The sequence below is a fragment of the Episyrphus balteatus genome, chromosome 3 (genome assembly GCF_945859705.1).
Source record: "Episyrphus balteatus chromosome 3, idEpiBalt1.1, whole genome shotgun sequence".
NCBI lineage: Eukaryota > Metazoa > Arthropoda > Insecta > Diptera > Syrphidae > Episyrphus > Episyrphus balteatus.
In genome coordinates, this window is record NC_079136.1 from 17,716,049 (window position 1) to 17,743,496 (window position 27,448).

A 27,448-nucleotide genomic window follows, 5' to 3' on the forward strand; every position below is an offset into this window, starting at 1 on the left:
AATTTGAGTTTCTATAAAAGGCTTAAAGCCTGGTACGCTGCTCGCGCTAAATTTTAGCTCCCATACAAATTATCGAAAATTTTTAGCCGAGATAAAATGGATCCCATACAAGTTATCGATAACTTGTATGGGAATTTTATCTCAGCTAAAATTTAGCGCGAGCAGCGTACCAGGCTTAATTTGTATGGGAGCTAAAATTTAGCGCGAGCTGCGTACCAGACTTTTAGGTACATTTTAAGATCAATAAGCCCAGATAAAATTCACATAAAAGTTATCGATAATTTGTATTGGACACATTTTAGCTCGGGTAAAATTTTTCTATAATTTGTATAGCCTGGTACGCTGTTCGCGCTAAATTTTAGCCGAAATAAAATTCAAATACAAGTTATCGATAATTTGTATGGGATCCAGATAAAAATTTTTCGATAATTTGTATGTGAGCTAAAATTTAGCGCGAGCAGCGTACCAGACTTGAGATAAAATGAGTCCCATACAAATTATCGATAGCTTGTATGGGAATTTTATCTCGGCTAAAATTTAGCTCGAACAGCGTACCAGGCTTTACTTTGCAGAAAAGTTTGTTTTGCAAAGTGGTTGGTGCAATGGGGCCCACGCTTTAATAGTTAGAATGTGACATCTGCCTAAATCATAACGTAACGTAATTGATATCGATTATTTATACCACTTTTTTGTTGTTATCGATATCTTGTTTTGTTGACGTTTCTTTTTCATACGGGAATTTAATTTTAATTTTTCATTTTTATTCGAACAACAATCGCAGCTGCTTTCAGTTTTCTATCGGTAAAATATTTTTTAAATAAATTGTTTATAACGTACAGTTTTCTCTCCTCGTCTTATATCCACATTTAAAGACTTCTTACAAATCTTTAAAAAAAAAACTATTCTGCGGTAAGTTTTCTTTATTTTTCTATTATATTTTACTATTTTGTTTTAATAAATGGATGTACATAGTTAGTTTAAAATTCTTTAAGTTGCAAATTTCTGTGTCTTCCATGTTCCATCACGAATAAAAAAAAAACTACCGGTTGAAGTATTTTTTTGCGTCTTTGGAATTTGCGAAACAAAGAATTCCATAGAGCACAAAATAAACCACCTTGGGCAGCGAGTCCTGCCGCCAATTTTTGTTTTTCTTTTTGATTGATGGAGATGGTGCAAATTTTTTCACTGTCAACAAGTTTTAAAAATTTGTTAACCATAATTTATGTATTTTCTTTTTTCTCTATGCACTTGGTTGCACAACAAATTTTAATAAAAAAAAAGTTCTTATGAGTTCAAGACAACCATTATTATCTAGCGCTTAGTTATAATTTATTTACAGTAGATGTACCGTTTTCATTTACTTCTAACAAAACCATTGAATGGACTGTCCTATTGACTTATTTTCTACCTGATACCTGATTATGTACCTGAGTTTGATGTTATAAATTATTTTCACAAGATTTTACTTTCTTAAATGCCCAATCATTTGAATATGATTTAATAACAATGGTATCGTAGTTTTTTCTTCCTTTTATATGGAGGCTGTAATGTACACAATATCGAGGAGATCATAGTAGGTAGGTAGAGATGGCGGTCAAAGCAGCCGAGCTTGATGACCGTAGAGCGCGCTGTTTTTATACCAAAACTCATGAAACCTATGAGTGATAGATGGATTTATATAAAAGGATTCTAAAGAAAAACAAGTGTTTAGGCTGTCCTAAATCCACTTTGTTGCATTGAGGAATGAGTTCAAGTCTTTGATCTTAGATTCTCAGATTTCATCTATGTCATTAAGAAACTGTGCTCTATTCCTACCGAGGGCAGGACATTGGCATAAAAAATGGAAGACCGTTTCTTTTTCTTGCTGGTCCAAACAGCTGCGACAACAAGTATTGTGGGGTATACCCAGCTTTTCTGCATGTTCCCCTATCGCCAATGTTATGGTTCTGCAGATTAAATCATTCTGCCCGTCGTACACCTAGCGCTCAACGCATTCAACGCAAATTTAAAACCATAAATTCTAATTGATGGTGCTTTCAATTATATTTAAACAACGAGTTTTACACAGTTGGAGATAGCTGCTAAACGATTTAATTAAAAAGTATACGTATAGTGGCGTCGTTTTTTTATAATTAATTTGTTAAATTCGCGTTGAGTTCGTTGAACGCTTGGTGTACGACGGGCATTAGTTTTGGATTTATTATAGTTGGGCCTGATTTTCCCAAATGGCGCAGCTAGTCAAGCCGTGCCACCTATTATTATTGAGAAGATATTGCCCTTCATGACTCCTATTGGAATGTAAACTACTTCCGCTAGCGACTCATGAAGGGCCGATTCTTGCCTGGCCAGTTCATCCGCCTTTACGTTACCTTCAAAACCACTATGTCCTGGGATCCAGATAAGAGTGATTGTGAGGCTTTCGCTCAGCATTGAGAGTTCCTCAGTGCACTGCTGAACCAATTTAGACTATGTCATGGCCGAAAAAATTGCTTTTATAGCAGCCTGGCTATCTGTTAGTATAACTACGTTTTGGTTTTGATTTAACCCTTTGTTCCCGGACAAAAAATACAAATTTTTTGAAAAAAGTTTTGATAATTATTTTCTAATTACACACTAAAATGAAAAAATAATGATTGTACTAGTAATATCATTGTATATGGAATGTTTTGAGCTGAGAGTACAAAAGGAGAAGTCCATTTTTTAGTAAAAAAAACACTAACAAAGTAATTAGTAGGTGGTTTCATGCTGAAACCACTAGGAAGCAAAGGGTTAAATTTATTTTTAGTAATTTCTTCTTAAGCCTAGTACGCAGATCGCGCTAAATTTTAGCTCCCATACAAATTATCAACAAATTAGCCGAGTATCCCATACAAATTATTAATAACTTGTTTGGGGATTTTAGCTCGATCTGCGTACCATGCTTTATTTCGTGTTGGACCGTTGTAAGATATTGCCTTTTTGACAGGGTTCCGAGGATCACTCCTTTGTCATACTTCATCTCATCTGCCTTTAACTTACTCTCATGTTTTCTGTATATTTGTCCAACATTGTGAAACGTATGTGAGAGCTGGATGCATAACTGCAGGATAGAGCCTTCATTTTCGGTCTAGCAGTCATTTTTCCATCACACAGGACAGCAGAATTTTCCCGCCACTTCATCAATCCTATGTCCTATGCTTGAGCGATAATTGATATCGTCATCACAAGTAGATGTAGACTAGTTATCATATCGCCTACCTGCGGAAAGTAAAATTGTTCTGCCTCCATAGGATTTGTTAAGGCTTCATTGATCACGTCGAATTGGCATTGAAAGCATTCTACCTTTCGATGAAAAAACTTTACTTTTGTAAGTTTTTGAAATTTTTAGTAAAAGCTGTTTGTTTTAATTTAGTTTTAACCGCCGCACACAGGCGGATTTCCCAAAATTCCTGGCCAAAACCTCAAAAATAAAGTAAGCCATGACGGTCGACGTGGCATATTTTTCTAATGTCATTGGCCTGTTACACCCAACGATGATTTGCATAAAATTTTTAACTCATATTTAAATTTTTAAAAATTGAAACAAAGTTTACCTTAAAGAAAAACAATTCATCGCGGTTTATTCCTTCTTGTGCTTTTTAATTCCAAATATTAAGCCGGGAAAGTGTTTGACCTATTTTGAATTATGGATTATGCACCTGGGGATATTTGTCTATGTGTTTTCAGTGAAGTTTGTGTTAATTTCTCAAGTAATTAATAAAAAAAAGAAAAAAACGTATTTGTTCGCAGAGCCTAAAAAGAAAACCATTTCATAAGACTTAAAAGTACCAGATCCAGCAACATCGAACTACGTTGTTAGACATATATAAATTGTACACATATAAGCTTTATATATATGCCAAATTAAGCTGCTACAAAGCGCTACTCTGCGAATTATACTAATAAATATTGATTTGAATATGACAAAAAAAAACAAATTTTCTTACTTTTAATTTTGATTTTAAGTTTACTTTTTGTATTATTTCAAGATTTATCTTCTGAAAATGTGGTTATATACCGTAAAAACTTAAGACGGATCCATATGTAACAGATATTTTAAGAAAATATACAAAAAAAAAATCCAAAATCAAACGAATATCCCAAAAATTTAAGTATATATTAGATAATGTATGTTTATACAAAAAAATAATGGAATAATGTTTACCTTTTGTTTTTTAATTGAAAATAATTGTTTTTTATGAATAAATTATGTTGTACTTATTATTTCCTTACTTTTTTACCTAGAAAAGTGATTTATTAGTTTTGGCCACAAATTTAAAGAAATCCGCCTGTGTGCGCCGCACAGAGGAGTATTCGTCCTCAAAATCCGGTCAAAAATATTTTTAATGTTTTTCTTATTTGAATTGGCCTAAAATATTATTTTATAACTTATAATGTATTAAAAAGTTACACTGAAAAAAATTTCGGGTTAATTAAAAAAAATATTTTTATTTAGGTAATTTAGGTAATTCATATTTAATCCAGTCAAATAAGGGTTTAACCTCGGAATGAATGTTAGTAGAAATTTTTTTTGCTCAATATCTTCCTTTTGCCATTCTATAACATATCTCAAAAGTCTAGAAAAATCTCATGTCCGCTTGTCGCGATTCCAAGGTCAAATCGCGAAATGGAGATTTTCAAAATTAGCAATAATAGGCTATGTTATTATATACACATATGATACATGATTTCAAGGTATTTTTTAATACTGATTCCAAAAAATCTAAAATCAAGACAATCTGACGTCTCTGGAAAAAGTTATACCTGTTTTTCATCTGTCAACTCATATTATTATAACAGTTGCAAACTTACTGCCGAAAAACCCTTAAAAGTTATGGTAGATGAACTAAATTTTGCATAAAGATTTTAGAATCCATCATTATTAAAAATCAAAACAATCCATTACAAAAAATGTATATGCCTACGAAATAATGGTATTTTTTGATGGAGGGGCAAAATTTAGGATATGCACTAAAGAAGATTCTTGTTCATCTTAGGAATAAGTGCAAATAGGCTAATTTTTTCATTTTAATCTTTTTTTGGATATTCTTTAATTACCCTCAAAAATCTAAAAAAATCTCATGTCCGCAAGTCCTAGTTTTCTTGGTTTGAAAGTAAGGTGCAGATTTTAAAAAAATTGGAAAACTACACTTCAGATTTTTGTGTCAGATCAACATGAATAAGGTGCATTACTTTTCAGGGATGGTCAGGTTGACTTGTTTGTGAGTTTTGTTGGAATTAGTGTTAAAAAATACCTTTAAATCATGTCGCTTATGTTGGTATACATATAAAAATTTAAACTTTTCTTATTAATTTTTTAAAATCTGCACCTTATTTTCAAACCAAGAAAATTAGGTCTTGCGGACATGAGATTTTTTTTAGATTTTTGAGGGTAATTAAAGAATATCCAAAAAAAGATTAAAATGAAAAAATTAGCCTATTTGCACTTATTCCTAAGATGAACAAGAATCTTCTTTAGTGCATATCCTAGAATTTGCCCCTCCATCAAAAAATACCATTATTTCGTAGGTGTATATATTTTTTGTAAGGGATTGTTTTGATTTTTAATAATGATGGATTCTTAAATCTTCATGCAAAATTTGGTTCGTCTATCATAACTTTTAAGGGTTTTTCGGCAGTAAGTTTGCAACTGTTATAATAATATGAGTTGACAGATGAAAAACAGGTATAACTTTTTCCAGAGACATCAGATTGTCTTAATTTTAGATTTTTTGGAATCAGCATTAAAATATACCTTGAAATCATGTATCATATGTGTATATAATACCATAGCCTATTTTTGCTAATTTTGAAAATCTCCATTTCGCGATTTGACCTTGAAATCGCGACAAGCGGACATTAGATTTTTCTAGACTTTTGAGATATGTTATAGAATGGCAAAAGGAAGATATTGAGCAAAAAAAATTTCTACTAACATTCATTCCGAGATTTACCCCTTTTTTCTCCTTATTTGACTGTATTAATTACTTATTTTTACATGAAAATTTTAAATATATTGTTAATATTTCAGGTTAAAGAAAACAAAAATTTGAAAATAAGTATTTTTTTTCAGCAACAAAAGGCAATTTGACTAAAAATACCTCAGGACTAAAAAACCCCATTAAAAAAAAAGGTGGCACATGGGGAAATGTTTTTTAGGTGCATGAGATGACAAAGATGTACAGTTAAATATAAAAGAAACATTTTAAGGTTTATTTTGTTTTTGGATTATTGCTTAGCTATTAGCAATAAATTAAATTTCATCATACTAAAAATTAAACTAGAATGTAACTGAAATAGTTTTACTAAAAAAAAATTCCAACATCGAAACCGTTTTATGTTTTACTTAAAATATTTTTCGATGCACTGCTATTTTTTTGACCGCAGCTGTACCTTAACCTTGGACATACATCAAAAATTTTTTCACAACTATCACAAATCGCAATAAAAAAACAGACTGCAGTGTTAATGATTATAAAACAGAATAAGCTTGTGTGGTGCTAGCTTACAAAATCGACTAGATTAAGACTAAGATCTTGGGGATTAGGGGTCAACAGTTATTATTTAAAACTGGTTTTAGTTAGCATGGGTATTGATATTGAGGAATGAGAAAAGCAAAAAATAACGGGTCGAATACTCCTCTATGAGTCGTAGCGGAAGGGCTCTTGAGAATTTAAGCTTCCTCTTGTAAAAGCTGGCCTCCTTGCGTCATTTTCCGCCTTCTTTTTTATTTGATGGCCTCTTTTCTACTCATGCCGCAATGTTTGTTTAGTATCCACCGGTTATTTTTAGCACCCTATTCTTTATAATCGATTACCAGTGTTTTTCCAAGCCAGGAGTCCCTTTTAGCAATTGACATCCCTTTAAAATAATCTGCGAGCTTTTGTCCTTAATCACAGCTAGAAAATAAATTTAATCCATAAACATAAATTAAGTTTGTCTCTCGTATTCACTTGCTAATTCAACGAAAGCTCATTAACGAATGATCCGTTTTTAACCAAACTTGGTATAATTTTCTCTAATGAATGTCAAACAATGTGAGTTAAAAAAATTTCCTCCATGGCTTCTATAACTTCATTCCGCGAACTTTTTGAAGAAAATACATATTTTTTGTTTATGTTGCTCAATTATCTTACATTTTGTTTTAAATTAAAAAATACAATTTAACAACTTTTTTGTTTTTAATTATAATTCCAGATACGAATACATAAAAAAAAAAACAAACTTCTTCGTGATACCAGATTCAACCATCGCTGCGAATATCTAGCGCTTAAATTTTTCGCCTGAAATTAACCACTTCAGCAATGAATATAAATAACAGCTTATTTCAGGCCGTCCGAGATGGCAATCTCACTCAAACTAAGGAAATTGTCACCACCTATGGTTTATCATACTCCAAGGCATGGGCAATGGGATACGTTTTACTACGTACTTCCACCAAAAATAAACACACTGAAATAACAAAATTCCTTATAACATGTGGCGCTAAAGTAAACAACAACAATAAACGAAGAAAATTAAATGATACCCCATTGCATTTTGCCGCCATGAATGGCCACAAAGAAATTGTCGAAATGCTTCTAAATAAAGGAGCTAATATTCATGCCAAAAACGAATATGGCGGAACTGCACTTCAAGCTGCAGTCTTTCGAAAACAATCCGATACAATTGAGCTCTTGCTAGATCGCGGAGCTATTGTCGATGAGAAAAAGAACGATGGATCAACTCCACTTCATACAGCCGTTCAAAGAGGCAACATGAAAATCATCGAAATTCTCATAAAACGCGGTGCAAATGTAAATGCCATTGCTAATTCCTACCGCAAAGAAGGTCAAACACCATTACATTTGGCCGCTGAAAAAGGCGACGATCGAATTGTTGAATTATTGCTCAAAAACAATGCTCAAATTGATACTAAATCGAAAAATGGTATTGCCCCAATCTATATTGCCACACTTTACGGACATGAAAAGGTTGTTAGTAAATTATTAGATCATGGGGCAAATGTTGACACCCAAGACACATCGGGTAAAACCATACTTCTAGTCGCTGTCGAACAAGGTTCCCTCAAAATTGTCGAACATATACTTAAACATAATCCAGATCTGAAGAACAAAATGAACAGCAGCTCAATTAACAAAGCTATTTACGGATCCAAGGGAAAATACCGATTGATTTTAGACAAACTTTTACAACATGGATTCACTTATAACCCAGATCCAAAGTTGCTCCAAACAGCTATCGAAAAGGGTTATATACAAATTGTTGAAAATTGTCTTAAGACCTCTCCAAATGCTAAATCTGTTTTGATAAATGTGCCAAATAAATCCTCTTCTTTGCTTCATATTGCAGTAAAGAAGAAGCAATATGATATAACAGAAATGTTAATCAAATACGAAGCAAATGTAAATGCCATTGATGATAAGGAGAAAACACCAATGTATTATGCAACTGAAAATGGCGATTTGAAAACACTTAAGCTCTTGCTGGCAAATAAAGCTTCAGTGACAAATTGCCAAGGTCTCTTAATAAATGCAGTTAAAAGGGGTAACAAAGAAATGGTGAATTTGCTGTTAAATCATAAAGTTAATATCAAAGATATGGATGTGTTGGGAAGAACAGCCTTGCACTTTTGTGCCCTCACCGAAGTTGATGATTGTTTAGATTCGATTTTATGTTTGGAAATAATTCGTAAATTCATTAAAAATGGCAAGGTCCAAGTCAATGCGGTTAAAGTTCAAATTGCCAAGATACTTCTTGCCGCTGGCGCTGATGTTAATGCCATAGCCAAAGATGGCAAAACAACTCTTCATTATGCCTGCCTTAAAGGATACTACAATATGGTTCAACTGCTCTTTGAAAATAATGCAAAAATGTTTGCTGATGAATCCGGCGCACTGCCAATACATCTAAGTGCTTATAGCGGCGATGTTGATATTTTAAAAGTACTCATTGGTAAAGGAGCCGATGTTAATGCCAAAACAAAGGATGGATGGACTGCGGTGCATTTTGCTACCCATGAAGTTCAAATTGAATTTTTAGAGTATTTATTGAATAATGGTGCCAATATCGATGCAAAGGAGGAAAATGGATCGACTGCTCTTCATATTGCAGCCAAAAGCGATTATCATGACTTTGTCGAACTCCTTCTAAAGTACGGTGCTGATATTGATGCTACTGATGATAGTGGCAGAACAGCACTTTACCATGCAAAGAAAGAAGGAAACGACCGTGTGGTAAGGACATTGCTTGAATTCGGATGCGATTTAAAGAATCCCATCGCTAAAAAGAGTTTCACACCATTCGAATCGGCTTTGATGTTGGGCGCTGATATTTTCTCCGAATTATTCAATCATTTTGGTTCGGATGATGACGACGATGATGATTATTACGGTTCCGATTATGATTGCTTTGATTTTGATTATGATGACTACAATGAATCGGATGATGATGAAGATTTTTATGATTCTGATGTTGATTATTTTGAACATCCAGGTCGTAGTATTTTTTCCAGCAATCAAATTGCTGAAATGCTTCAACATCATGTCATAATGATGAAGGCTGCAAAGTTACCCGTAGAAGAGGAAGCCCCAGAATCGAATAATGCTACTACTTCCAGTATGATGCACTCAGTTTTTAAAACTAAATGCGAAGAAGAAGTTGAAAAGCTGAAGAGTGAAAAAATTTCTGACAATACTAATGTTACATTTTATGATATTCTGTCAAAGCCTCTTGATAATGTTGCTTTTTATGCAAGAAATCCAAAAATTGTCGAAGTTCTCAAAACAAATGATTATAAGAAAAAATTCCCAATGTATAGTGGATTGTTAAATGGAAAAATTGTAAGAGCATTTAATAGAAAAGATCTACTCGAACAGGGATATGCATTCTTTAGTTTGCTAACGGATAGTCATTCGATTAGACTACCTTATAATTGCACAGAAACTATATGCAGTTACCTCAGTGATAAAGATTTGAGAATCTTGGGTGATGTATCAAAACCTAATAAGTAAAAAATACAATAAAAATAAAACAGATGATCTCGGAGTTCTTTAAATTATTATTTACCTTTACATTGTTGTTAAAGATAAAGAAAATAATTTAAGTAACTTTATTTGTTAATTTTGTCGAGATTTTTTTTTTAAATGTTAACGAGTTTTAAGAAAACATTCCCATATGAACTTTATGTTCTTTCATTTTTTGTTTTTCTTTTCTTTTTGTATACATTATCATGTATTAAGTTTTCGTTGTATTTACGAAGACTTATATTTATTGTTCTTCATATAATAATTTTTTGTATTTTTTCTCGTATTTTAGTATTAAAATTTTCATGTTTCTTTTTAATTTTTGTTACATTGGAATAATTAGCTTTTTTATGAATTCAAATAAATGGAGTTGAAAGCAATTCATGTGTGATTGTTTTTTTTTTACACATAAAATCAATAAATTACAACATCACCAAAAACGTTTGCAAAAAGTAACTTTTGGGCTTAAATATTTGTAAGTAGAAGTGACACCGACATTTACTCCAGCGCTACAGATCAGATGTACTAAATCATGTAAATCATAATGTACTTAAAAATTCTCAGAGAGAATGTAGTTTGACCTGGATAATTTTGTTTCCAAAAATGTGTTTATAAAAAAGGAAATTTCAATAATACAACAATAACACTGGGGGTGCTACTAGGTAAATTGCATGTTTTTCTGGTCACTTAGGCTGAATTCACAAACGCATCACTTCTTTTGGATCACAACTTTTTGTTTGGAAAGAAAACACTACCTTACCTACAAAGCATCACGTTTGCACCAGAAATATCTTTGATGCAAATTTTTGATGCGTTTAATGAATTCAGCCTTAAACCAAATCCGAAGCCCGTTCCATTCGATCACGTCAGGTTTCTTAGATAACCTCAAAAAAGTGTGCACACACACTCTGTGCTCTTAGATAACCTCAAAAAAGTGTGCACAGACACTCTGAAACGATCATCTTTGCGTTCTGAAAAACCTTGACGTGATGGGGTGAAATGGACTTCGGATTAAGGCAATTATTGCGAGTGTCGTTTGCCTATCGATACCACTTTTGTCGATAGTCGATCACTGAAAATGAATTTTGATATTAATAGGGGAACAGTATTTATTTTAGCTATTACTTCTTACCCCTGCTACTTCTAGTCTCGCTTACCTCTACTCAAAAAATATTCATCTTTTCATAAAAAAGATTATAAGCGGTCGTTCGGGTCTCATTCCATTTAGCATTATAAAATAATGTGATATGGCTAGATTCCATGAACCAACATTTTCTAGCTTGATCAACCGTCTTCTCCCCTACTCTTGCATATCGTCGGTGAAACCAGAAAAGTGTGTAACACCAAATTTTCTGAAAATTAGATTTGAATGTCATCTGTTAGACAAACCTAATATCTACCGTTCCTTTAACTCAGAATCCCCTTAAAGTTCATAGTTTTTATTTTATTTATTAGAAAATAAAAACTCATACAAATGCCTTAGAAACGATTTTGTTTTTTTGCTCTCCTATAAAATTTGCTAAAATGGAGTTACACACTTTTCTGGTTTCACCGACGATATGCGGAACAAAAAAAAAAAACAATAAAAAATGAGTACGTATACGCCATAGTGTACGTTGGAAACGTACAAAGCTGGTTCTGATCTCCATTCGAATTCTATTTTCTCCCGTTTTCGAATTTCAATTGATCCGAAAAGCGAATGGATCTACAAAAATCATTTCCAATAACAAACAAAAATTTAAAAATATTTTTTCAGCCTCGTTTACTTTGCTTATTTTTTAAAAAAACTTACATTTGAAAGTCAACTACGGTAGTCAAGAGCAAGTACGTGTTACAAAACATTTATTTTATTTTCCTTTGGTCTCAGAATCTCTAAAACAGGAACAGTTTCTAGGTGTTCTTGATCGTAAATTAAACTTTCAGTTAGGAAAAATAGAAAAAAAAATACAATTCAGTTTTAAACAAAGTAACAAAAAATAGTTCATTATTTTTATTTCGTTCTCAATTAATTCATATAAAGTTATTCCGTATGTTTATACATGAAGTTTATATAGTTAAAAGTAAAACATTATTTTAAGTTTTGAAATCGTATCACTTGAATTTTTAAACAAAGTAAATTAGAAAAAATAAATTCTTTCGTATTTCGTGAACTTTTTTATTAAATTATTTTCATTTGTTGGCTATAATAAAAGTAAAATTAGTGTCAAAATAAGACGCATAACCAACGAAGAAGATCATATGTATTAAAAACAGTTATTTATTTTTATTTGTTTTTCAATTAATTCATAACACATAATTATTTCATATTTATATAGTCCATTATATAGTTAAACGCAAAAAACATTGTTTTGAGATTTCAAATTTTCCTTGACTCAATAATATTTTCCAAATCACCATTACTTAAGTAACTTAGTATTTGATCAGCGCATTCATATGGCATTTCAAAATAACATTTGAAAAACTCATAAGCCGTATCCACCAACTGTCGTCTTTGAGTAGCCTTTTTAAAATTCCTTTCAATTATGCCAGCATATATTGGAAATTTTTCTTTATAATCATTTGATTCAAAAATTCGAACAACATTTTTATTTCGAACGCATCTTGCCAAAGAGTTAATACTTTTTGTTAAAATATCATAAAAACTTAATTTTGTATTACCAGCAATTTTATCCATCTTCAAAACTTCTATTTCAGCTTCACAATCTTCTTGGAAAAATTCCAACAAAGTATTATCTTCTAAAAATGAATATAAATCCGTTTTGGCAGGATATAAATTAGCAACTTTTAATGTAATTGCGTGTATTAGTAAAATTCGAAGAATATACATTCTATCATTATAGGAAGGTTCTTGACGATTTTGACGATTACAATATGCTTCATAAGACTCTTCTTCGTCTTCGAATTCATCAGAATCATTAAATACATCTGCTAATTCAACATAACGCAAACAATTTGCCAAATCAAGAGCAGTGTCGTGTCTGTTATTAAAAATATTAATATCTGCTCCGAAATTAAGAAGAGCTTGTACAATATCGATTTTTGCTAATTTAACAGCTATATGAAGCGGAGTATTATCATCGATATTTTGCGAATCAATAGGAGACATGTTGTGTTCCAAGAGTATCGAAACTATTTCAGTGTTTGTTCCTTTTACAGCCAAATGCAGTGCTGTGTCATGTTTATTATTTTTTAAATTAACATCTGCTCCATATTTTAGCAATGTTTCCAAAGCCTGTTTGTTACCTTTTTCAGCAATAATATGAAGAGCTGTATCACCATTTGCTTGCTCCTTGAAATTAACAACTTTCGAGTAATTTTTTAAAAGCATTTCAATAATAGTTGCGTTTCCCTTCTGAGCAGCAATATGCAATGGTGTTACACCTTTTGCAACATAATCAACATCAGCTTGATATTCTAAAAGAACTTCAACAACATTTGTAAATTCTTTGCCACACGCAATATGAAGAGCTGTTAACCCATCTTTGGTAGTTTTAGCATTAACCTTTGCACCATTGATTAGAAGCATTTTGGCTATTTCTGCCTTGGTCTCCATAATCTCCGGCTTATCTCTGGTTTTAAAGAAAGTTAAGAATCCATCAAATTCTTGTGAAGCAGCCAAATGTAAGGATGTTCTTCCAAACTTATCCGCAGCTTCAACGTCAGCTTTCTTTTCAAGTAGCATTTCAACAATTTCTTTACAAACTTTATTTGTAGCAATCCTTAGTAGTTCGGGACTCTTTTGAACATTCGCTCCATGGAATAATAGGAGTTTAGTCATTTCAACATTAGAGTCGTATGTTGAAAAGAATATGGCTGGTCTTCCAGTGCTATCTGTGGCATTTACATCAGCTCCATGAGTAAGCAAGAATTTCGTTACTTCAAAATTATTGTTTTTTACAGGAATGTGCAAAATGTCTCCACTACGACTCAAATCAAGTCCAAGCTTTATTAGGTCTAAAATTATTTCAGTATAACCCATTTTAATAGCATTATCCAGTAAAGTGTTATCATTTATGTCATCATGTTCAAGAGAAAAACCATATTTTACCATGGTTTCAACAATTTCTGAATAACCATTGCCGGGTCTACTAAGTGCAGTTTTAAAAGATTTTTTGTTAATTAAGTTGTTGCCATCTGGACAGTTTTGTAGAATGTCCTTGACTATAATGGGTAAGCATTTATCAACAGCACAACTAAGTACTGTTTCTCCGTTTCCGTATTCATCATTAATGGGTGCTCCATGTTCCATCAAAATTTTAGCAGCTTCTCTGTGAGAATTTTCCACAGCCATGTAGAGTGGAGTTAATGAGTTATTAGCACGAGCATTTATATCGGCATTGCTATTTAAAAGTATATCGATTGTTTCAACATTTCCATTTTTACATGCAAAATGTAGAGGTGTAAGTCCTTCTGTTGTTTTGAAACTCACATTTGCTCCATTTTTTAAAAGAACCTTAACAATTTCGAAATCACCATTTTCACAAGCATAGTGAAGTGGTGTAAATTCTTTGCTGTTGTGAAAATCTGCCAGTGAATCTACATAGGCTCCATATTGTAAAAGTTTTTCAGTAATATTGGATGAATGCTTTCCAACTGCATAATGAAGAGGGCTTAAACCTTTGTTGCAACTATTGAGAGTAGCTCCTCTTTTTAGTAGTAAATCGATAATATTTTCTTTAGTATTTTGAATAGCTGTTAAGAGGGGTGTAAAACTACTTTCATTTGGAGCATTTATATCAGCATCGTGATCTAAGAGCATTTGTGTAATTTCTAAATCACCATTTTCACAAGCAATATGAAGTGGTGTAGTGGTAGCAAATGTTTTACTCTTTCTACTATTAACTCTAGATCCGCTGTTTAGAAGTAATTTAGATATTTCATTATATTGCCGCTTGATGGATTCACGAAGAAGAACATACCCATGTGATTCTGAACCATCAAGTCCATGTTGATTTATTAAGGATTGTACATATTCAAAGTTTCCACTAAGAACAGCTTGACGGAGATCTTTATTTATTTGTGCCATTTCCCATTTGAATAGTTATTTATGTATGTATAAGCTTTATTGAAATGAGAACTGAAAAGAAGGAAATTCCATGTTATATATTTTTTATGAACTTAAAAGAGCTTTGAAAAGGGGGAGGTCTTAGAGGTTATGACTAGAATCCGAATGAGATAATTTCACAAATTATGTCATTTGAGCTCAAGTCGAAAAAGCCTAATTTTAGCGGAGCAATCAAACTGCTTTTGGGGACTATTCCCCAGAAAGGGAATGAAAATTTATGAAATCCGGGTTAGATTAAAAAAATGAAATAAAAGACTTCTGCTTATCTTTTTGTTTAAACAAATAATGAATAAATGAAGGTGCTTTTTTGATAAGCAAAATCATGCCTCATTATGAAACCGTTGAAGTAATTGGTAATGAAATAAACAAATAGTAATCCTTTAAATTTTCTACAATTTCAAACAAAATAAAACTATATACGACCAACGAGAGCCGAGAAATTCATTTTCCACATTAGTTAATGATTTCTTAAAAAATATGGAGGGTGCTGATTCCCAAAAATACATTAGTTTGTTTTTCTACTAGCTTTAGTTTTTAAATTATTCATAAATAAAAATGCATACAAAGACAAACCATTTTTTTTTGTTAAAAATTTGTTTTACTTTTTTTGTTTTGTTTTTTTTTTTTTATTATGTTTATTGAGCCGAAATACATAACAGTTGATATAAATTTTTTCCAGTTCAACTTAAAAAAATTATTCTGGAGAGAGAGGAACGCATCAGGATAGTTTTCCTGATATTTTGGTATATCATTTTTTTTTTGTTATAGATTATAAGAAATAGGTTATTAACGAATTAAGTTGAAAAACGCATTTAAAAAAATGTTTAAATGCGTCTGGCAAGCCGTCTGGCTGAAAAGAAAACGACTAGGACACACATTTTTAAAATCAGAAAAAAATTTCTGATTTTAACTAACTCTTTTAAAAAATTAAAGAGCAGAGAGATATGATGTTTTTTTGTAAAATTTGGAGAACTGCATTAGTTGGTTATTTTGTTAGTCCCGTTCTCCCTAAACTGCTAAATGGCGAAGTCTCAAATCTTATCAAAGCTGCTGGTCTCTGAACTGCTAAATGACAAAGACTCAAATCTTATAAAACTGCTGGTACGGATGGCAATATTCCGTTCAATTTCTTCCTTATGATAATGAATTTTTACGAGAAGAAAAAAGCAAGAGGTGATTGGTAAGAGCTAAAAATGCAGTTAAGCAATAATATACTCTCAAGAAACCAACAAAGCCCATTGCATGATCTTAATCGTCCCCCTTCTACAGAATGAAGCGGAGGCAAAGGCTCTCTCAAGACCGCGAATATAGTTGCTGGTCGTGATTTGACGAAGCTCACAAAGCTTAACATATTCGAAATTTGGTAGCAAGAAGCGGGTATCAACTGGTATAGTTAACAATATTTAATTTTAAGTAGCAGATTGTAACAAGTAAATAAAAACCAACTGAGTACACAGAGGACCGAACTCTAATACATATGTATATTAGGGCGTTCGTTATTTTTGAATCAAGTTCCTAAGTGGGAAAACTGTTTCTAAATACAAAAAAAAAAGACCCATCATTTTTTTCAGATTTTTATTTTGACACTAGATGGCGCCCCAAGAGGGTTAAAGTTTTTTAGCACTTGAAATAGGTATGTGTATAGGTATTTTTTTAGATATAGACTTTAATCAAATTTTTTTGATGAGGTCCTTGTCTACGTTAAACAACGTTTTCAAAAAGGTATAGATCATTTTTCTAGGACCAGGGGTTTAGTCAGGGCATGCATGGCTTTGTTGGATTTTATTTTATTTTTCATGCTACTCATATGCTTGTTTAAATAAAACATAAAACATACAATGCATGCCCTGACTAAACCCCTGGTCCTAGAAAAATGATCTATACCTTTTTGAAAACGTTGTTTAACGTAGACAAGGACCTCATCAAAAAAATTTGATTAAAGTCTATATCTAAAAAAATACCTATACCATACCTATTTCAAGTGCTAAAAAACTTTAACCCTCTTGGGGCGCCATCTAGTGTCAAAATAAAAATCTGAAAAAATTTATGGTTCTTTTTTTTTTTGTATTTAGAAACAGTTTTTCCACTTAGGAACTTGATTCTCGAAAAAAAAGTGAAATAACGAACGCCCTAATGTATATAGAGGTTCAATATACACTGTATCTAAGGGCCAAACTTAACTTAGGATATTCATACCTATCTATGGTACCATGAGTACCAGAGAGAATCGGAAGAGAAGAAAAATAGGTAAATACTTTAAACAAAATTGGTCTGAGCTAATTTTTAAAAGTTCTATAAAATGGTGATAAGAATTACTTTCAGATACCTTCTAACCAATAACAAAAGCCTATCGTGATGAGAATGGTTGCATATACCGAGTATCTATGAAAAACACTTTTTTAAAAGTTTTAAGCGGAGAAGACAATAGACAACGATTTATTTGGACCTCTACCAATGAGTTAGAATATAAATATTATAATTTAAAGCTCTATAAGCATGCCGGCATATTAACATGTATCAGAGCCCCCACCACTTCAGATCTATTGGAAAACAGTTTAGTCGGTTTCTCAATCAGTGTGAAAATGTATGATAGTGCGCACACTATAACAATTTTACCAACTTTAATTAAAGTGGTCAGTGCCGTAACGCTACCACCCATTGTGGATTTGTGCTTCAACCGACAATCTGGCTTCCAGCTACTCACAAAAGAGGCGTTCTGCAAGTTAAAATTAACGATATCTCAGTGCTCAGTAATCCGAAACCCTGAACTGAATTCCTCAGTAAAATGTTTCCCGCTTTGGCTTCTCAATTTTGGTTTGGGAAAATTTAAGCATGCGGTAAATACAAATAACAAAAAGGTAAGAGGATAACTTATTGCATTGAAATTCTTTAAGGTTGTAAATTGATTGAATCATAAAATTAATCTTATAATTTAAATAACAGAAATTGCAGTTACCCATAAAATAATAAAAAATAATAATAATAATTACCAGTCTGGGGATTTAGAAAAATTTGGTTTCCGTGGTTTAATTAGATAGTTTAGTTACCTATTGTTAAAATACAAATTTGCAAACTTGCAAAAACATTTTCGTTTTGTTTTGATATTAATTTTGGCGTCTCGTTTTGGAAAGGAATTTCTTATCAGTAAAATTACTTAAGTCGCAAACAGAATATGCTTTTATGTTTTACATGGCAGCCACATGTGCAATTACTCGCAGGCAAGTTGCATCAGACCATGGTATAAAAAGACAAGGTATGATCATTAGAGCCGCCATCTTACAAAATGGGGTAATAAGGTTTTGACGTTTGGCATTTGGCAAAGTCAAAAGCAACAACAATTTCCAAGACAAATTTGTTTACAACAACAATTTCAATGGGCTGAGCTGTCAAAACCTTAAGTAGCCATAAGTTTTGACAGTTCTCGATACTGAGTTTTTTCTAATGATCATACCTTCTCTTTTTATACCATGGCATCAGACCACAGACCACTTATAAGCCGTGTTTATTGGCTTAAGCCTGGTACGCTGCTCGCGCTAAATTTTAGCTCCCATACAAATTATCGAAAATTTTTAGCCGAGATAAAATGGATCCCATACAAGTTATCGATAACTTGTATGGGAATTTTATCTCAAGCCTGGTACGCTGCTCGCGCTAAATTTTAGCTCCCATACAAATTATCGAAAATTTTTAGCCGAGATAAAATGGATCCCATACAAGTTATCGATAACTTGTATGGGAATTTTATCTCAGCTAAATTTTAGCGCGAGCAGCGTACCAGGCTTCAGCTAAAATTTAGCGCGAGCAGCGAACCAGGCTTTATTTAAGCCTGGTACGCTGCTCGCGCTAAATTTTAGCTGAGATAAAATTCCCATACAAGTTATCGATAACTTGTATGGGATCCATTTTATCTCGGCTAAAAATTTTCGATAATTTGTATGGGAGCTAAAATTTAGCGCGAGCAGCGTACCAGGCTTTATAGAAGAAAGTGGATTTTTTAGAAATTCAAAAGCTTTTATCGCCAGTGATAAAGTTACAGAACGGGGGCCCAGGCTTCAGCTAAAATTTAGCTCGAACAAAAAATTGATTTTTAAAGGAATTCGAACAAGCTACCCTTCTTTTCAATGTCCAACTCGATCTTTCGATTATCCATGAAAATGTAGTAATTGAAGTTATCGATATCGATAGAGAACATTTGTATGTGTACTATTTATTTTGTTGCCGACTTAAAGTTTTGCTGAAGCTGCTGATAAAAAAATGCAAAACACTGAAATTTTTGAAATACCTTCATATTAAAGTAAACAAAAGCAACAAGTTTTGTTTTAAATTTGAAGAAATAAATAAATTATTTTGCAAAGGTGAGAATAATATTTATATTTTAATACTACACTGAGTAGGTAATTATTTTAAAGAAAAGTTTTAGTTTTATTTACTATTAGAAAACTATTTTGTGGGTAGGTACATTTACACATTTTAATGTTTATTGTAATTGTTTATTGTAATTTAACAGAAGTTTCTAGAAAATAAAATTTCAATATTTCATTTAGGTAAAGTTATGCTTAGTTATACTGCATTGTTATTCTTAAGTAAGGATTATACACGTAAGTTTTACTTACGACTTTAAGCCCGAAAGCACTTACAGTAATTTTAACACTTACTCAATGTAAACAATGGTGTAGAAGTAGGTGTAGCTTGTACCGGAAGTTGAAGAAATATCAACTTTTACCTCAGCTGCAGGCTACTTTAGAGGGGCTTAGCTTATTAAAATTTTAACAATACTACAAACTGCATTTGCCCCATTGTATAAATGTTAAAAGCAAAAAATAACAAATACATACTTTCGAAACCAAATTTTTTTTTCCATAAATTAATAACTCTGATACATTCCCTCACTTCTATCAACTTCAAACTGCGCCGTGTTGCTACTCAATCATCCCAATCTGAACAGGGTCTTGGCTAAGCAAATTGTAATATGTATTTCCGTAAATTTCTAAAATAGAATAACACTCATTTGAGGCGTTCCAAATAATGATGATTGGTCAAATCCACTTCTCTATAGTTTGGAAGTTTTAAGGTCTTAAAAATTAAGGGTCTGGTTTTATATCAAATAGTATGAAAGAAAGAAATTCTGGAGATATAGAGCTTTTGATCTGTGAAGCATTAATTTAAAAAATTCATTTAGTTCCTGAGAAAAAGCTTCTCAAAGTTCAAAATAATGCACACATTTCAAATGGACTTGACCCATTATTATACCTGATTATTATACCAATCGTTAGTACTCAACTCCAAGTACCAAGTCATTTCATTGTTGCCGAGCATTACTTTGGGTTCGGTATTAGTTAAGACCACGAAATCGGTATTAATACTTGAATTAGACCAATGGATTTCGTTATTTTTAAATTGTTGGTTTTTAATGCCCTTTCCTTTTTTTTGTTAATAAATAAAAAGTCCGTTTTTGTTGACCAATGATTTGTATGCTCTTTTCATATCAATTATAATAACTTATTGTGTGTCAAAATTCTGCTTTCAAAATTGTACTTTCAAAATTCTACTTTTCAAAAGTTTGCTTTCAAAATTCTGCTTTTTAAAATTCTGTTTTTCAAATGCTTTTCATAATTCTGTTTCAAAAGAAAGGAAGGCCTAAAAACTCCTGGTACAAACAAATGCAAAAAGACCAGTAATCAGTTGGCCTCAGAAATGGAACGGACATTTGCCGCCGATTTCTGAGGTCAAATCAGATGCGTGGGAGAGTTATTATACCCTAAACATCGAGAACATAACAGCGCGGATACAAAGCATAAGAATTGAGTTATTTTCAAAAAAAAAATTCGTGTTTTGTTTTTTGTTTTGTGTGAAGCAGCAAACAAAATAAGTACAATTTAAGAAATTGTACTTACGTGGTTACGATCAAATTACTTTGAAGGTCAACCCGGGAATTCTAGCCAAAAGTAACCGAGTTGTCGATTTGAGAGAAGGGAAATATTCCCATAGAAATTTATATTAATGACAGCCCCAACCTCAGTCAAATGACGATTTGGAAGAGAATATGTTATCTTTTCAAATAACAAAAACAATTTGTAAATCTTAGGTTTTCCACAAATTCTCCAGTTTCCTGTACTTATATGCGTAGATGGAGTGAACAGAATGTTGACTCACTCCCTTTCAGTTGGTATTTGATGCAAATAATTAAACAAAAAGAACGTTAAAACGAAAACCCTTGTATATTTATTATGTACAGATTCTTTCTTATAACTTTAAACGAGCTAAAATTGTTTATATATATGTATATATATATATAAATATATATAAAATTGGGATCTCGGAAACGGCTCTAACGATTTCGATGAAATTTTCAGGGTTTGTTCATCTAAGCGAGTAAAAAATTTTGGAAGTATTTTTGGAAAAATCCGCCCACTGCCACGCCCACTTTTTTAACATATAAGTTTTTTCAGAAACGGCTCTAACGATTTCGATGAAATTTTCAGGGTTTGTTTATCTTAGCGAGTCAAAAGTTTTGCAAGTTTTTTTTGGAAAAATCCGCCCACTGCCACGCCCACTTTTTTAACATATAAGTTTTTTCAGAAACGGCTCTAACGATTTCGATGAAATTTTCAGGGTTTGTTTATCTTAGCGAGTAAAAAGTTTGGAAGTATTTTTGGAAAAATCCGCCCACTGCCACGCCCACTTTTTTAACATGGAATTTTTTTTTGGTAACCACTTTAAGGATTTCGATGAAATTTTCGGAGTTTGTTTATCTAAGTGAGTAAAAAGTTTGGAAGTATTTTTGGAAAAATCCGCCCACCTCCACGCCCACTTTTTTAACATGGAATTTTTTTTGGTAACAACTTTAAGGATTTCGATGAAATTTTAAGGTTTTGGTCCCCTAGCCGAATAAAATGTTTTGGAAGTACTTTTAGAAACATCCGCTCACAGCTACGCTTATTTTTCTCACATATTAGTTTTTTGGTAATTGCTTTAAAGATTTCGATAAAATTTTGAGGGTTTTTTCCTCTAGGCAAATACAACATTTTGAAAGTAATTTCTCTTACATTAGTTTTTTTTCGCGGAGACAGATTTAACGATTTCAATAAAATTTTGAAGGATGGTTCCATATTTTACGCATTGTTCTTTTTCTTTTTGTTACAATAACTAAACAAAAATTTTTAGATCATGACTTTTTTGATCATGTATTGAAACTTTTAAGTAATTTGTTAATTAGGTATCACACATTACCTTTGTCTTACGTTTTTCTTTTGATTAAATGCAACTATTGTTAACGTATAAAAATAAAATAACTCACAACAAGCCGACAAGGCTTAACTTGAAAAAAAGATTAACTTTATGTACACTATCCAAAACTTTCTGACCCGTAAATTAAAATTTGAACAAAAAGGGATCTCATTGCTGTAGGCATTTTCGATAATGCAGATTCCTGTAACCCTTCTATCCATTACTGATCGTCGTATGTGTATTCAAACGTAAATAAACTGGATTATAAAGTGGGAATGTGGTGTTTTGTAACCCGCGAAAAAACTGGTCATTGCAAACTCAAACCCACTCCAAAAAATTGCTGTTTACATTTGACTTTTTTCACTGAAAGTTATGACATTTAAAGATACCGAGCAAAGCTCGGTCACCCAGGTACTAAAATTTAATTTTTAAATGGGGTAATATAGTAGGGATAGCTTTGAAACAGCTTTTGTCATACATACGTACATTCATATTCAAATACTTTTAAGCAAAATCAAAATTCATTCTTTTTTAAGGTTCTCTTGTTTGTCGTTGTGGTCATTTTCCATCGAATTTATGTAAACCATTATTATCGGACTTCATAAAAGGTTGGACAAAAAAATCTTTGTTTCATAATGTTTAGCTAAGGTTTCTTAATTTTGTTTGACACCTTTACCTGCCTAGTCTAGTCATAAGTTCTGTTGGACGATTGCAATCAACCGTAGCTTGAAAGAAAGAGATGTAAAAATTTGGTTGTTTGATTGAAGCCATGAAAGATGCACGTGAGCAAAAGAATCCAATGAAGGGTCAAAAGTTTTGGATGACATTAAAGCAATCCCCTTTGCAGGTCATTAATCTTATAATTAAAATCTCTTCAAATTAAATTAAAATAGAAAATCAAAAATTAGATTTTAAAATCAAATCACGCAATGGAGCTGCTACGCAAAAACTTTATAACTTTTTGAAATGCGTATATAAAAAATAAAAAAAAAGTCTTGTCAGAAGTGGAATTCAAAGTTCCAACCCACACCCACACTACTCGAACGCTCAAATACCTTTCTTTGAAAGCAAGATTGCTCATGAGTTTGAGGCCTTAGATCGCTCGCCGTCCAAACATATGTGTGAATAAAGTCAAATTTTCAAAAAAAAAAAAAAAAAAAAAAAAATAACATGCATTTAATTGCAGATTCCTTGTGGCTAGTAAACAAGTTGTTAAATGACTTTTTTTGTAACAGAACTTATAGCTGGACTGGCTGGGACAAATGATTCTTTCCTACTCTTTTTTCTCATTTCCTTCACCTTCGCAAACTAATTTAAATGGGATATTAATCACGTGATGCGTAATAGTTGTCCATGAGTTTTGTAATTTTTGTATTGGATAATTTAACAGAACTTTAGTTGAATATTGTGAAACACAGTTGTATTTTCAAATTTAATAATTATTATTATTATAATAGCAGGTCAGCAATGGGTGAAATAAATAGAGAATTTACTAATGCAGTTAACAATGGAAATTTAGATAGATTAAGACACTTAATAAATCGACATGGAATATATAAATCACAGGCACATGGATATAATCTTCTTCGTGAATCAATCAGGCAGAGAAAAGGCGAAATAACTAAATTACTTCTAAGCAGTGGATCCAAAGTAAATAGTATCAGAAGCAAAACAATTCCATCAGATACACCACTTCACTTTGCCATTCGAAATGATGACTTCGAAATTGTACAAATGCTCTTAGACCACGGAGCTGACATTGATTGCCCTAACCGAGATGGTTGTTCTCCTCTCCTCACCGCTATTTATGAAAAAAACGAAAACATTGCAGAATTACTATTACAAAAAGGACCTAAAATTTATAGTTGCAAAAAAGGTAATAGTCCTTGTCATGTTGCAGTTATGAATCATTTATGCAATGTAACCGAAAAACTTTTACAAATGGGGGCCAATGTAGACTCACGTTCAAAATCTTACTGTATTAAAGAATTTACACCACTTCATTGTGCTACTGCGAATGGAGATTTCGAGATTGTTAAGATTCTCTTCAAAAATGGAGCAAGTGTACATTCTAAAACAGCACAAGGACTAACACCTCTACATTTAGCATGTAAAAGTAGCAATGTAAAAATAATCGAGTTACTTTTAACCAACAATGCTGATATAAATGCTCGTACGAATAATATGTTAACTCCAATCTACATAGCTGTAGAAAATGCTAGACAAGAAGCTGTAAGGTTTTTGTTGGAGCGCGGAGTCAACATTAATGATGAATTCGAAAACCAAAAAACTATACTTAGCTGTGCTGTAGACAAAGGCTTATCGGCAATAGTCGAGGACATTCTTCAGTACTCTCCAGTTATTAATACAATTAATAAACATTCTTTTAGAACTGTACTTAGAAAAACCGACGGTAATTATTCAGGAATGATTCAAAGTCTACTAAGATATGGGTTTTCTCTTGATCATGACGACATATATGATACTTCTTTGCTGCATAATGCAATAAAACTGGGCTATACTGAAATTATTCAAGAACTAATAAAGCTCGGTCTGGATTTGACTTGTAGTAAAAAAGAAAATTGTAATAATTTGCATATTGCTGTACAAAACAAACAACTAGAAGTAGCAAAACTCTTGCTCAACCATGAAGCTGATGTGAATGCCAGGGACGAAACTGGTAAAGCTCCTTTATTTTACTCTATCAAAAACTCCGACTTAAATATGACTAAACTCCTTATATCACAAGGGGCGAGAATTGAAAAAGAAAATTGTTTCATTTTGCACATTGCTGTACAAAATAAACAATTTGAGTTAGCGCAACTTTTGCTTAACCATGGAGCTGATGTGAATGCCAGAGACAAATGTAATGAACCTCCTGTATATTATTCAATCCAAAACTACGACGTTGCTATGACTAAACTCTTAGTATTAAAAGGAGCCAGTGTTCAACAAAATCCTAAACTGCTAACACTTGCTTGCACTTACGAACCTGATAAATCTCCTATATTTCATCCAATCCAAAACTCTTACGAAAATAAACTCTTACTTTTAAAAGCAGCCAGTATTCAACGATATTCTGATCAAACCTGTAAAGAAATAATCGAAATTCTTCTTGAGAATAAAGTTGATATTGAAGCCACTGATAGTCAAGGACGGACTGCATTACACCTAATCGCGTCAAGTAAATATAAAAAATCCTTTGAATGCAACAAGCCTGACGACAAGATCAAGACTGAAATTGCTAAAATGCTACTCAATATGGGTGCCAATGTTAACGCTAAAACTAAAGATGGATCTTCAGCCCTTCATTTAGCATGTTTAAATGAATATACAAATATAGTCGAAGCTCTTTTAGAATTCCAAGCTGATGTTGATTGTGTTGGCAAAAGTTCTACTCCATTGCATTTGGCTGTTCATACGGAAAACGTAACTATTGTTGAAATGCTTCTGAACAAAAGACCTAACGTAAATTGCAAAAAAGAAAATGGCAGCACCCCTCTTCATATTGCAGTACAAAAAAAATATACAGATATCGTCAAAATGTTGCTTAAAAATGGTGCAAACGTGGATTTAAGGAACAAAGATGGAACTTCACCATTCCATTTGGCTGCCAAAACCGGAAACTCAGATATTATTGAAATGCTCATGGAAAATAAACCGAACATAAATTCTCAAGATGAAAATGGTGACACACCTCTTCATTATGTAGCAACATATTTTAAAGATGCTGTGAAAATTTTGCTTAAAAATGATGCAAACGTGAATTTAAAAAATAAAAATGGCATGACACCATTGCATTTTGCTGCTGCTAGAGGAGATGAAATTATTATTGAAATGCTTCTAGCAAAAAAGGCAAACATAAATTCTATAAACGAAAATGGTAATACAGCTCTTCATATTGCTGTGGAAAATAGAAATAGAAATACTTTAAAAATGTTGCTTCAAAATGGAGCAGATGTGTATTCTAAAAACAATAATCATGCCACACCACTCCACATGGCCTTGTATTATACATCTATGCAATGTCTTGAAACTGTTTCTATTCTCTTAGAGCATGGGTCTCCTATTGATTCCGAAGATAAAGACGGTAATACACCTCTACATCTTGCAATTGATTCACAGAGGAGCGATTTTATCAAATTACTTTTTGATTTTGGATCTGATGTTAATGTTTCTAATAAAGGAAATGCTACACCTGTTGATTTAGCATACCGTGAGTATTCCCGTCCTATTTATTTTGAGCACTGTTATGACTCAGATGATGAGTCTTTGGATGGATATGCCGATCGTTATGAAAGTGCTAAATTGATCCAAAAAGATGTTTTTAAAATTGTAATGATACACTTGATAAAGTTGAAGGCTGCAAATTTATATTTTGGAAAAAAGGATGTGTATCAGCTTTTCGATGATATTGATTTCATTAAATCACACGAAGAGGAATGTACAAAAGAAATAATTGAATTAAAACTCGAGAAAATTGCAAATACTAATTTAAATTTTTATGATATTTTAACGAAAAGTACTAACTCATTGGTTAATTATGCTAGAAATGAAGATGTTCAAAGAGTTTTTAAATCAAGTCAATTTGGAAATAAGTTCCCGATGTATGGTTCAATAATTGAAAGAAACTTCCAAAAGGCTACACAAAGAAGTCAATTGCTTGAAACAGGTCACGAGTTTTTCAAATGTTATTTTGAAATTCCATATGAATGTGCTGAACAATTATTAAAATACTTGAGTAATGCTGATTTACACAACTTCATATATATATAAAAATGTATTTAATCGCTTAAGCCTGGTACGCTGCTCGCGCTAAATTTTAGCTCCCATACAAATTATCGAAAAATTTTAGCCGGGATAAAATGAGTCCCATACAAATTATCGATAACTTGTATGGAAATTATATCTTGGCTAAAATTTAGCGCGAGCAGCGTACCAGGCTTTAAACTTAAAAACATATTTTTATTTTACTTTAAACAAAATGTATGAATAAACACAAAATAAAAAAAGAATTTTTGTTACTTTTTTATAGTTTAAAGCCTGGTACGCTGCTCGCGCTAAATTTTAGCTCCCATACAAATTATCGAAAATTTTTAGCCGAAACGAAAAT

At 32.2% G+C, this 27,448-nt stretch overlaps 2 protein-coding genes across 4 annotated transcripts; one reads left to right on the forward strand and one right to left on the reverse strand.

Moving 5' to 3' along the window:
• Nucleotides 1-751: 751 nt before the first annotated feature.
• On the forward strand, nt 752-27,143 carry LOC129913634 (alpha-latrotoxin-Lhe1a-like). Its single transcript, XM_055992400.1, has 3 exons — nt 752-909; nt 7,216-10,030; nt 23,793-27,143. The coding sequence occupies exons 2-3, from the start codon at nt 7,323-7,325 to the stop codon at nt 27,109-27,111; spliced, it is 6,027 nt and encodes a 2,008-aa protein (XP_055848375.1). The 5' UTR covers nt 752-909; nt 7,216-7,322; the 3' UTR covers nt 27,112-27,143.
• LOC129913443 (ankyrin-1-like) lies at nt 12,124-18,247 on the reverse strand. 3 transcript variants are annotated; one of them, XM_055992130.1, is made up of 3 exons: nt 18,099-18,247; nt 14,963-15,120; nt 12,124-14,896 (listed from the first exon to the last, which is right to left on the reverse strand). In XM_055992130.1, exons 2-3 carry the CDS (start codon nt 15,067-15,069, stop codon nt 12,400-12,402), a joined length of 2,604 nt encoding a protein of 867 aa, XP_055848105.1. In that variant the 5' UTR covers nt 15,070-15,120; nt 18,099-18,247; the 3' UTR covers nt 12,124-12,399. The 3 variants fall into 3 exon arrangements, with proteins under 3 accessions (XP_055848105.1, XP_055848103.1, XP_055848104.1); XM_055992128.1 differs by having other exon boundaries at nt 12,125-15,120; XM_055992129.1 differs by having other exon boundaries at nt 12,125-15,120; nt 18,156-18,246.
• Nucleotides 27,144-27,448: the final 305 nt, after the last annotated feature.

Excerpts from the sequence above, each read along its gene's own strand:
- LOC129913443 (XM_055992128.1), bottom strand. The coding sequence starts at position 15,069 with ATGGCACAAATAAATAAAGATCTCCGTCAAGCTGTTCTTAGTGGAAAC.
- LOC129913634 (XM_055992400.1), top strand. The coding sequence starts at position 7,323 with ATGAATATAAATAACAGCTTATTTCAGGCCGTCCGAGATGGCAATCTC. Across the intron at positions 10,031-23,792 it reads GTATCAAAACCTAATAAGTA|CAGGTCAGCAATGGGTGAAA; the intron begins AAAAATACAATA and ends TTATTATAATAG.